A 12,430-nucleotide genomic window follows, 5' to 3' on the forward strand; every position below is an offset into this window, starting at 1 on the left:
TACAAGGCTTTGTTTAAAACTTTAGCTCCCAAGGTGGCAGACAGATGTGTTCCTTCAAAAATAATTCTACCCTAAAGATAAAAGTAAATACAAGAACAGTCATGTCTTCAAAGACAAAACAGGGAGCCGGCAAGAATCAAACTACTGAAGAAACACATATTTTACTTTGTTTCCCCAGCATCAAAATGTCCTGACGTCTTCTCCACATGACTTAAATATGCTATTATTTGAAAAACATATTTCCTTTTATCATGGTAACTTACTAGAATGGCTCCTCAGAGAGCAAGTTCAACGTTTGAGTATAAAAACAGAGTGCAATGTGAAATAAAGTCCAGCAGAGGGGAGCACAGGATAAACAGCAATCTAGTTTCTGCTCCAAATGGGACATGGGTCTGCAACCTTTACAACTAAGAGACTTTTAATGTTCTTTTCCCACTAAATAAATGTTCAGCTGCAAGTTAAATTACTGAAGTGTAAAACTGACCAACAATCTATTACCGTAAACTGATTGTTTATTATTCTGTTTACAACTTTATTCACACATGGCAGAAAACTGGACATGACAACTGCTGAGAACTTTTCTTGATTATAAAAACAAAWATATGGTCAAAACTCCAAAGAGCCGCTGCAGAGGAACCCAAGAGCTCCAGAGCCGCAGGTTGCAGACCCCTGTCCCAGGGGCACAGAGTAATTCTTTTAGCTTTTATATATTTTTTTCTTTTCAAGGAAGTATTAATTGTAGAAAAACAAGACGACCAAATAAATAAAGACAAAGTAAAACAGTCCAATATGAAGAACTTTTTTCCTTTAAAACCCACAACCCACTCTTTTACAATCATCCCATCAATCAGTTGCAGTCTTTTTCACAAACACACCTCAGATCGGTCATATTACAACTCTGACAAGCATTTAAAAACATGGCACAATCACATGGAAGAAGAACATGATCATAAGGGAGTGACATCAAAGGCAGTTTAACAAAATATTGTCTTTAGAGGAAGATAAATCTTTATATATATATATATAAGGATAAAATAAAATCTCACCTCTGAAGACTCAGGGTTGTGTTTGGAGATCTCTAAAGTGTTGCATAGTTGAGGGAACAGAAATGGAGGGAATCTTCACTGAAAAAGTCAAACGTTTCATGCAGACAGAAAAGGGGCTAAATACTTTTAASGGGGCTGTTTTCATCAAACTCAACCCGACCAAACCACCCAGACGTCGTGTCGCCTTGACGTCCGATGCTTTCAAACCCTGACGTTTTATTAGCATATGATCTGTGCAAATACAATTCAGAAGAAAATCCACAGCAATCCTATATTTAAAAAATCTCAAAAGCAAGTTTACCAACATGTGAGGGGGGTAAGAAAACAAAAAAAAGAAAGCTTATTTCCGGAATCTCCCAGATTGTACCTCTTTAAAAAGTGCCACTCATTGTTCATCATTAAGAGTAAAATAAGAAAATATACTCTTGGCAGGCAAACAAAGTCTCCATTTAGCTTAAAAATACTGTCTTTCTAGCCTTTGAAATATTAAAGCTCCTGTCGTTAAACTTTAAGAACATCTCTCCTGCTCTTCCTCCTCAGACTTCTTCTCTTCCTTATCCGAGCCGACTCCTCGGGTCCTTGTCCAAGTGTCTGGGTGACGAAAGCTGAAAACTTTCCTATATGCAAACCAAGAAGTGGCAACTTTCTCAGTGAGGCTTCAAAGGTGTCTTAATTTAAGCATTTTAAAACCAGACATTAAAACCAAGAAAGCAAATGGGGAGCTCAGAGAACCGCGCCCAGTCTTTGCTGTTCGTTCGGACATCACAAGCTCCGCCCCGCGAGCACAGATATGCACTTTTCTTCTGCTTTCATCGCATCCATACATTCATTAGTCTTCAATCCCGTGTGCTCACCACCAGCTGTCAATTTGAGAAATTTGGGAGTTCCTTATTTTTTTAAATATCTTTTTTTCTCCAGGTCTTAAAACTTCAAAATTCTCAACCCAAGTTGGTGTTCCTTTTCCCCCCCATTCTTCAGTAGAGCCTGCAGACAATCACATTTCTGATAAAAAGAAAGGAGAGGCCTGAAAGCCACGGTGGTCACCGGAACTCGTAGATGGCTGCGCTGTGCTCGGGAACGTGGGTGAGATTTAACGACTGGTACCTGCAGACCAACAACACAAATTAAATTCAACTTTTTTTTTTCCTGCAAAAAAGTATATGTTGTGTTTTTAAGAACTGGCCTGTGCTGGGATCAAAACTACCATCAACTTGACAAGAACTTCACATAAATCAACAACGTGGGTGGTAATTATAGTTATTATAGACAGTATGGGGCTCAGATCAAGACACAMGAGAACTCCTAGCTGGACCCAGATCAGTTAAGTTTCAAATGAACTAAAATTTTTGTTTGTTTTCKAGCATTTACTGTAATTAATTTGAGYGTTTTAGATTATATGGGTTAGTTGTTTCTGTCTGTGAGCACAACAAGAAAGAAACTACACTCACAGTAAATGTGATCTGTACGGCTGCCACCAACAGAAAGATGTTCAGAGAGGAGTTAGAAAGTGTTGTTTTTTTTTTCATTCTGGATGGACTCTTCCTGTTGGGGGTTTAAAACTCATCTACCATCTTTAAACTGAAATTATTTGAGTAACTATCTCATAAAATTTGACCAGACAGCAAAGAAAAATAAATGATCTATAAATCCACTCTGTCAGATCCACTCATTGACTAGACAGCAGCAAACCTTGATAACACAAACAGAATCACATAGAAATCCATCACAAATCAAGGAGTGTCAGTGTAACAGAGTGTTAGGGCCAAATGACAAGAATTTWGTTTTGTTTTTTTTAAATTATGAGAAATTAGTCATAATAATACAGGAATAAAGTCAAAGTATTACAAAAATAAAGTTTAAATAATAGAAGAAAAATGTTGTAGTATAACAGGAATAAAGTAACAGAATTACGTAAATAAAGTCACAGTTTGATGAGAATAAAGAATTACGGGAATAAAGTGGTAGAAGAAAAGTCATAGTATTACATGAATTAAGTCAAACAAGCATAAAGTCAAMATATTATGAGAATAAAGTCAAAATACTACAAGAGCACAGTCATAGTATTAAGATTAAAATGTCATACAAAAATAAAGTCGTAATATTACAAGAAGAAAATCCTATTATTATGAGAATAAAGCTGAAAAGAGAATAAAGTCTTATGAGAGGAAAGTCGAAATGATATCAGAATAAAATTATACCATGACAAGAAAAATGTCATTCAAGAACAAAGTCTAAATAATATGAAAATAAATTCAACATTACGAAAATGAAGTCATATGAGAATAAAGTCATAATAATATAAGAATAAACTCAGTGTTAGGAGCAAATTGTCATATGAAAATGACGTCATAATAAGTAAAAGTAGAAAACAGGAGTGATTAATGTTGTACTGTACATCATATATATAAAAATATTAATTTAATCAGGTTAGCACATTAATGATGCAGATGGATGTATTTTTTTTTACATTACATAGATCTTTATATAGAATTCTTTGCGAGTGCAAATAGCATCAAAAACAGCTAGCTGTAGCACTTCCCGCAGGAACATAAAAGCTCTGCCAGAATAAATGTGAAATATAAAACTGACCAAACTGTAAAGATYTGAATAACAACCTTTGAGGGATAGAAGCTGTTTTTTAAAAACATGTTAATCTATTTGATCTTAGCGGGGCTGAGATTTGCCAGTGGCTCACAAAACTGGTCTGAATTAAATTCTACTTCTTCAAACAGAAGAAAGAGATATCTAAAAYAGGTAAGATATTAACTGTTCCACTGAATCCCCTTTTCAAAATATCTGACCTATTCGTCAGGGTCGTATCAAAGTTCTGTTACCATTCAGAGCTCCTGTGGTAGTAGTAGCCCTCGATTGTTGCTGTAGATTTCTGGAAGCAGATGTAATAAAATCCAGCAAAGGAAGCGCCACTGATGTCTTTGATTGTGTGGTCTGGAACCAGAAACTGCTCCTGGACGGGGCAGGGGTGTGAAACACCACCACCAGATTAACGACAACTTCTTTATACAAGCAGAACTGTGTGCTAAAATCCAGGTTAGCTTCTTACCTTCCACCTCATGAAAATATAATCAGAGTTCTTCAGGTCTTCGTAGTCAAACTCATCAGAGTTAAACGTCTTTGCATACTGGTAAAACGCCTGGAACTTGCCCTTAATCCACAAACATTAAAATGATACAATTAGCCTACTTAATAGAGGAGGACGACTTTAGCGYAGCGGGAGAAACGTTTAACTTACCCAGTGCTTCCGATCGACGTCCTCATCTGCGTCCCACTTTCGAGTGAGAAACGGCCGCTTCCTGCTGATGATCTCTCCAGCAAAGAACGTTGTCAACGTCGGATATTCCTGGAATAATAAGCTCATTAGGACTTTTCGACAAAAAGAGCATCATAGCCAAAACTGAATACATTTGATAGGTTACCTTTCAATTGTATTACATTTTTATTACTTAAAAAATTTGAAGATGTTAATATGTGTGCTGACTTTAAGCACTGATTGTATTGTTCCCTTTCTTGATGTTATTATCTCTGTTTGGTCTCCTTTTTGTTCCAAGTGTGGTATTTTTTTATCCTTTATCCCTTATTACTTTCTAAGTATCCTTTAAATGTGTKTTCGTTTTCATCTGCTTGTCTCTTGGCATTCAGCGTGGTCGGCAAAGTAAGAATTTCATCGCTCAGGTAAACATGTTTCTTCTGTGTTTATGACAATAAACACTTTGAATCTTGATATTCAGATTATTCACTATGATCGTTGTTTAATTAGTAATGGAGATAGCTTTAATCTGAAGTGTTTATGATTTCATATTTACGATCATAGAAGAATTTTTAATACATCTAAACAACCAAACACCACCATATTCATTTATTAGTTAAAAACGTAAATAAGGAAACATGAAATTGAAGTAGAAGAAAAAAAAACATTACAAAAGGTAATTCTCAACAAACTTGTAAATTTAGAAGTTTGTCTTAAATGTCATTAAAATGTGTCCATGCCTGTAGATGTTAAAATTCATCTACAGATTAGGTTTGTTGACATTTTGTCAGCAGCTGCTGCCATTTTCTCCCCAAACTGCTGTGACCAGATTTTGCAAGGCTGCTCGGTGCGTTTGTTTGTAATTTCCTCCTGCTTCGTTATTTCTACGAGTTTCAACAAATCACATTGCCGTCAGGTGGTTAGCTACAGCCTCGTCTTCGAGTTTTTAATTTTTGTTGATGCGTTTTGAAGAGACAATTTTTTGAAAAGAGGATCAAAGTAAATCACCAGTTTTTCTAGTGACCCCTTAAAGAGATAAGCTGCCATGAAGAACATTATTTTACCTGCTCTTGTTCCAAATTTGATAATGATTTGAAACGTGGAAATATGTTTTTTTTTAATCCGGAATAGCGCTTGTTTCAAAGTGTTTTGATGCTCGTCTTCATCACGACACATTTAACACGCTGTCATTGRTTGAGGAGCTTTTTTTACAAAACAGATGTCCACATGGTTTTTAAATTGTTTTAATTTCCTTACTTTCTAAGACACATTAAGTTGATGTGATGCTACAGTTTGCCTTGTAATTAGGGTTGGGCAATATTGGCAAAAAAATTAATCACGACTAATTGTGGTATTTAGCCGATAACGATTAATTTGACGATTAATCCCCTGAAGTGCCTGGACACCTTTATGTTCAAGTCACATGACCAATTTAGCAGGAAAGATTTGCTCTTCGTAAAAATCTGTTCCAAATTTTGTCAAAATTACAGACGTCAGGCTATACATCTAATTTTAAATTGTGTTGATAGATAAATAAATTACAGAACTTTTTTATGTTTGTCATATTTGAAGCAGAGAGGAGCAAAACTACTAAATCTCCAGTCAGTCTGCCTGGTGGCATTAATTGTATTAATCATCAAGTGCCAAAAAATAATCGATTAATGTTTTTCTGACGATTAATCGCACACGATACGTTTATGCCCAACCCTACTTGTAATATTATTTTATACCTTTTCTGCTATTATTARGTTTTATTAGTTTTTTAGGATACAAGATGCTTCCTACAAAAACCAGAATGGGAATCTTTTCCTAAAATTTCCAGGCGATATCTTGAACACTGAGGAAGTTACGAGCAAAAACAGAAAACAGCAAGGTGAAATGGTCACAAAGGCCCCATTGGAGCTGATTTCACCTAAACAAACATCAATAACTTCCCTCATACTTCAGATAATCACATGATTTTGGTGATATTTTGTGTGGTTTGAAATGTTCTTTGGAATCTGCTGTCAGATTTAATATTGGTGTAGGATTAAAAATTTATCCACATCCCTATAGATGAATCAAAAATCCTGTTTTCTGTCTACATGAAAATAAATAAATAAATAAATAAATAAATAAATTATCAGTACCAACATTCATCAACACAGCCATTACTACTCACTTCTGTCAATCCTTTTATCTTCAGGTAGCCACATAAATAGGAATCTTCCATTGTGACATGCTTTGACAAAAAAACAAACAAAAAGCAGACTTTAATTGTTTATCAATGATCATGTGAATCCTGTGATGTTTCAGCATTTTTATATTTCATCAAAACATGTAAATAAACGAAACCTGCCTATTTGTGTTGATTACAAAACATGTTGAATATAATCGATRATAGGACCCCTTACAGTATTTGTGACCTTAGCTAAATCATCAGCTCTAATTAAAACATTAATTACAGTGTGTTGGGACAGATTGTTCAGCTGTCAGTCATCATCCCAAGGCCAGTTTTGACACATCACAAAATGTCAAATAAAACAACATTAAAGCCGCTTCACTTACTCACCTGCAAAACAACCTCCACATCGTAGGAGTTCCCTTTGCTTTTCTGGTGACCCCTGAACTTGGAGCCGCTGTACAGGAGCGACGTGACAACACCAGGCTGCTGGGTGTTTATCGGTGGAGGCGGGATAAGAGAGGCCGAGGATGTGAAGGCCGCTGCGGTGGAGTCGCTAAGGTGTCCAGCGGGGACGGGCATGGCTCCCGCTTCGCTGGCTGGCCACCAACCGCCGGTAAACGATTTGTGTTGGCTGCTGCAGACAGCTAAAAAAAAAGTACTATCTGGGTTCGAAAATACTCAAGTTCCAGTGAATTCCCCACAGCTACAGTTTACCCAAGTGCCCGAGAAGCGTAGACTTCAACGTGACGTTCCGACGCCACAAGGAGTATCCGCTTCTCTCATTGGTCAAAGGAGTTCATCATGCCAACATTCTAAAAGCTCATTGGTTGAACTTGCGGAAATGTTTACGTGACCGTTTGGGTGTAGTTTCTTTCCTCTTGTGTAAGCCCATGTGGAAGGACRCAAAAACTACATTTCCCGTTACGTAAAGCACTTTACGACACTGTCTACTGTCGAAGGTCACGCGTGCTTTTGAACTCACGAGCTTCTCCTGTGTACTACTAGATGAAAAGGAAGGGAGACAAAAAGCAAAAACAAGTACAGCGACTTTCAGTAGTTGCAGCTTCTAAACAAAGAGCACGTTTTAAAATGCTGCGCCTTTTTCAGTAAATATCGGTTACAAACAGAAACCCTAAACAGCTTCAATTAAGGCTTCATCTTCATCTATTTTGCGCTATCATGTTTACTACAAGTATTAGACTTCGGAGTGCTATTTCACTTTTTAAAGTGTGCCCGAAGCGAAAGAACACCGGGTCTCTGATGAAATATTCCACCGCCTCATCAGGTAAGATAAGCAATAATAACAATTTCATCAGCAGACGAGGAAAGATGTGTTATTTAATGTGATGTGCTGTTTTTCAGAGAGGAAGAGGTTTTATCAAGATGTCAGCGTATCCCAAGGAGAGGGTAAGCCTAAAATACAAGTGTAATATTTCCGTGTTGGAGAGCATTTTGATTCMTAGATGTTATTTATGTAACCTGCTTTAACAAAGATATTTATGTCTTTTCAACTGAATGCGTCATGTTTGTGTTATATTTTCTGCTTGGTGTCTTAAACAACAACAAACGTTCAGTGATAGTAATAAGAATTTGATGCAGGTGGTTTGTATGAGATAAACCTGGACCGCAGGAAACTGAAAACTCCAGGTGGGAAGCTGTTCTCAGTGCCCAATGAAGCCCTGGCTATCGCCGTGGCAACAGAGTGGGATGCTCAAAGGGATTCACTCAAGTTCTACACGATGCATATGGTATTTCATTTCATGTATTACACAGTAATGATAAAGCATTTTTGTTGTCCTTGCAGTAAAACTGTATTTTGAGTTGTTTGAGATTTACTCAACCATTACTACTTGAAAACCATAGTAGCCCACAGAGCTCATTTAACATTGCACTTCTAAGACAGCTTTCATGTGGTTCAACTGTACACGTTTTGGTTTTTTTTTTTTTGGGTCAGATTGTGTGACTAAAATTTGACTTGACAGAACTGATAAAGCTGGTAAACTCTTCCTGCAGACCACCCTGTGCAACACGGCTCTGGATAATCCCACTCAGCGCAACAAGGACGAAATGATTAATGCTGCTCTGAAGTTTCTGGAAACAGACACGATTTGGTATTACATATAATTACATTTATTCATATTCAGTAAAGACAGTTATTTTAGTAGATTATTAAACTTTCCTAAACAGCTGAAATAATTTATGTTAACTAATGCTTCAGTGGGAATTTGTGATCATTGAAAAAGACAAGATTTTCTATGTTCCAACACTATGTCAGTAAAACAAAATCGTATGATTAGTTTGATGGTTTGAATACCTAATATAATAATATAATAATATATAATAATAATAATATATAATAATAATAATAATAGTATATATATACAGTGGGTAAAATAAGTATCGAACACGTCACCATTTTTCTCAGTAAATATATTACTAGAGGTGCTAATGACATGAAATTTTCACCAGATGTCGGTAACAACCCAAGTGATCCATACATACAAAGAAATCAAACCATAAATGTCCAGAAATGAAGTTATTTGTAATAATGTGGAATGGCACAGGGAAAAAGTATTGAACACACTTACTGAAATTTATCTAATACTTTGTACAAAAGCCTTTGTTGTCAATGACAGCTTCAAGACGCCTCCTGTATGGAGAAACTAGTGGCATGCATTGCTCAGGTGTGATTTTGGCCCATTCTTCCACAAACAGTCTTCAAATCTTGAAGGTTTCGTGGACCTCTTCTATGAACTCTGATCTTTAGTTCTTTCCATAGATTTTCTGTTGGATTCAGGTCAGGTGATTGGCTGGGCCATTCCAGCAGCTTTAGTTTCTTTCTCTGAAACCAACTGAGAGTTTCCTTGGCTTTGTGTTTGGGCTCATTGTCTTGCTGAAATGTCCAGCCACGTTTCATCTTCATCATCCTGGTAGATGGAAGCAGATTTTTATCAAGAATGTCTCTGTACATTTTTCCACTCATCCTTCCTTCAATTATTTGAAGTTTGCCAGTACCATATGCTGAAAAACAGCCCCACACCATGATGTTCCCACCTCCAAACTTCACTGTTGGAATGGTGTTTTTGGGCTGATGTGCAGTGCCATTTGACCTCCAAACATGATGTGTATTCTGGCATCCAAACAGTTCAATGTTGGTCTCATCTGACCAGACTATATTCTCCCAGTATTACACAGGCTTGTTTAAATGTTGTGCAGCAAACTTTAAAGGAGCTTCAACATGCTGTTTCTTCAGCAATGGAGTCTTGCGTGGTGAGCGTGCATACAGGCCATGGTGGTTGAGTGCATTACTTATTGTTTTCTTTGAAACAAACGTACCTGCTAATTCCAGGTCTTTCTGAAGCTCTCCACAAGTGGTCCTTGGCTCTTGGACAACTCTTCTGATAATTCTTTTCACTCCTCTGTCAGAAATCTTGTGAGGAGCACCTGGTCGTGGTCGGTTTATGGTGAAATAATGTTCTTTCCACTTCTGAATTATGGCCCCAACAGTGCTCACTGGAACCTTCAGAAGTTTAGACATTCTTCTGTAACCGATRCCATCATTATGCTTTGCAACAATAAGGTTGTGAAGGTCTTGAGAGAGCTCTTTACTTTTACCCATCATCAGATGGTTCTTGTGTGATACCTGGCCATCATTTGGGACTGAACCAGCTGATATTAACTTGCACTGACAAGGGGCAGGCTTGCTTTCTAATTACTGAGAGAGTTCAGCTGGTGTCTTGGCTTTCCATGCCTTTTTACACCTCCCTTTCTTCATGTGTTCAATACTTTTTCCCTGTGCCATTCCACATTATTACAAATAACTTCATTTCTGGACATTTATGGTTTGATTTCTTTGTATGTATGGATCACTTGGGTTGTTACCGACATCTGGTGAAATATTTCATGTCATTAGCACCTCTAGTAATATATTTACTGAGAAAAATGGTGACGTGTTCGATACTTATTTTACCCGCTCTATATGTATACATTATTTTATTGTATTTTATTTTATTTTTGTATATGAACAAGCTTGTTGAAGTAGGAATAAACATGTTGTTGTCATTGTTTGCTGCGCTACAGTGTTTGGTATATATTTTTGTACAGTTACAGAGTAGAGGAACCTCCTGGTTTGGTCGAGCTCCAGAAGAATGAGTGGGACCCTGTGCTGCACTGGATTGAAAAGAGGTCACAGAAAAATTAACTTGTGTTAGAAATCGTAACGATGCCAGCAAAGGCAGTAGATTAAATAGATCTCTCTTTATCATTGTGGCAGATACAACGTCACTATTGGGTCTTCATCCAGCATTTTGGGTCCTGACATTCCAGAGGCAACCAAAGACACATTCAGGCAGCATCTCAGTTCATATAACCTCTGGTCCCTGACAGGTAAAACATCCAGACTTCAACATTTAAATACTATTTTAAAAAGGAATTTGATGTATTTATTTATTTATTATCTGCCAAACTGCTTGTGGTAACTTCAAACATATAGTTTAGATCTTTGAAGTAGGGTTCTATGGAGCAGTTAAAAGCTATTTATACATTTCCAATTGTAGGTAGTGCTTTCATTGACCTCAGTTTTGGAGAGAGAATGACAGGATTCATGAGTGAATGCCTAGACTTAGCCTGGTAAAAACCAGACCCTCATCCTTCACTTTGCTTCGTACGAGGGTCTGGACTCGCGGCTATAGAGGAGCAATTCTTGCTGGAGGTGTGGCCTCTGCTGAAGTTTAAAATGATTGGATCAGTTGGCTGCTACGTATGTCGCTGTGAAGAAGGCTAAGCTAAGAAGCTAACCGGAAATTGCGTGCGCTGTAAACAACCCTACTGAGAGGAGAGAAGTACCGAGTCGAACCAGACGGCTGTAAATGAGAGCTGCTGCTTTGTTAGACAAATTTAACTTAATTTGGAAGCCTTATCAACACAGACTGGYGTCATTCACTTCCTCCACTGCCGTATGCTAAAATAACTAGCAGACACTGCGCAGAACATCGACATATTCAAAACTCCACCTTCTGTTTGCTGATTGGCCCAGGTAAAATAAACTATAAGCAGACACTGCGCAGAAAATCGACACTCTCTTCTCTGATTGGCCCGGCTAAAAATCTGCCAGTGAAATCCATCTCAATGGGAGAAGTCCCAGATGGAGCAGAGAAGGGAAACTAGAACTGAGCGGAGCTGCGTAGGAAGGCAAGGTCCAGGCTAACAGACCCTTGATTTGAACTAAATTCGAGAGATAATTATGGACAAATAAAGTGGGCGTTGCCTACTGTTTTAAACAAAAATTCTCACAAAATCAGTTATGGAGCTTAAACCGTCAGAGATTTTGAGAAGTTTTTCACAGCAAAAATAATGCACACTGACTTTTATATATTACTAAAAAACTACATGAGTCCACCAATAGGTGGCGCTAGTGTGATGTGTGAAACATTTTGATCTGTAACTCCTGTATACTTAGCCCAGTCATTAAAATCACTGTGGCCACTCAATCATTCATTTGTACTGTATTTTTGATTAAATATGCCAATTTGCATAAACAGCAATACATTTTTTTAACAAACTAATAATATGCTAATCCTTTAAAAGCTATCTCCTCCAAAGCTGCAACTCCAATAAGCATGAAACTTCTCATGTAGCACCTGGAGTAGTGGCTCTAAAAACACAGTGGAGGAAAAGTTGTTTGGTTTTTGTTTGACTGAGTTACCTTTATCTTTATACAAAGCTAGCTCGTTAGCATTAACAAAAATGACAGTTTTTTACGGATGTTAACACTTGTTCACATCAAACTCATATCATACATCAAATGACTTTTTCTAAGGAAGTATTTAAAATATATCAACCAAACTCTAGGAGGGGTCTAAAAATCAGAAATGCTAATGCAAATTACTACCAAATCTGCTACACTTGCTTAGGACCACAAACTGAAAAACTGAAAAAAAAGGACCACAGACTGAG

At 37.2% G+C, this 12,430-nt stretch overlaps 2 protein-coding genes across 2 annotated transcripts in view; one reads left to right on the forward strand and one right to left on the reverse strand.

The window, feature by feature from the left end:
* Window positions 1–494: 494 nt before the first annotated feature.
* On the reverse strand, window positions 495–7,225 carry LOC106525158 (glucose-induced degradation protein 4 homolog). Its single transcript, XM_014019286.1, has 6 exons — window positions 6,863–7,225; window positions 6,473–6,532; window positions 4,297–4,404; window positions 4,108–4,209; window positions 3,881–4,011; window positions 495–2,150 (listed from the first exon to the last, which is right to left on the reverse strand). The coding sequence occupies exons 1-6, from the start codon at window positions 7,052–7,054 to the stop codon at window positions 2,087–2,089; spliced, it is 657 nt and encodes a 218-aa protein (XP_013874740.1). The 5' UTR covers window positions 7,055–7,225; the 3' UTR covers window positions 495–2,086.
* A 212-nt stretch (window positions 7,226–7,437) lies between these two features.
* Window positions 7,438–12,430, forward strand: part of atpaf2 (ATP synthase mitochondrial F1 complex assembly factor 2) — a 7,152-nt gene continuing 2,159 nt past the window's right edge. The window contains exons 1-6 of the mRNA XM_014019287.1: window positions 7,438–7,760; window positions 7,838–7,882; window positions 8,075–8,223; window positions 8,489–8,586; window positions 10,580–10,660; window positions 10,749–10,861. Coding sequence (XP_013874741.1) covers window positions 7,655–7,760; window positions 7,838–7,882; window positions 8,075–8,223; window positions 8,489–8,586; window positions 10,580–10,660; window positions 10,749–10,861 — 592 coding nt within the window. The 5' untranslated portion in view covers window positions 7,438–7,654. The remainder of the gene's footprint in view (window positions 7,761–7,837; window positions 7,883–8,074; window positions 8,224–8,488; window positions 8,587–10,579; window positions 10,661–10,748; window positions 10,862–12,430) is intronic.

This window comes from Austrofundulus limnaeus, unplaced genomic scaffold (genome assembly GCF_001266775.1).
Source record: "Austrofundulus limnaeus strain Quisiro unplaced genomic scaffold, Austrofundulus_limnaeus-1.0 Scaffold215, whole genome shotgun sequence".
In the NCBI taxonomy this organism is placed as follows: domain Eukaryota; kingdom Metazoa; phylum Chordata; class Actinopteri; order Cyprinodontiformes; family Rivulidae; genus Austrofundulus; species Austrofundulus limnaeus.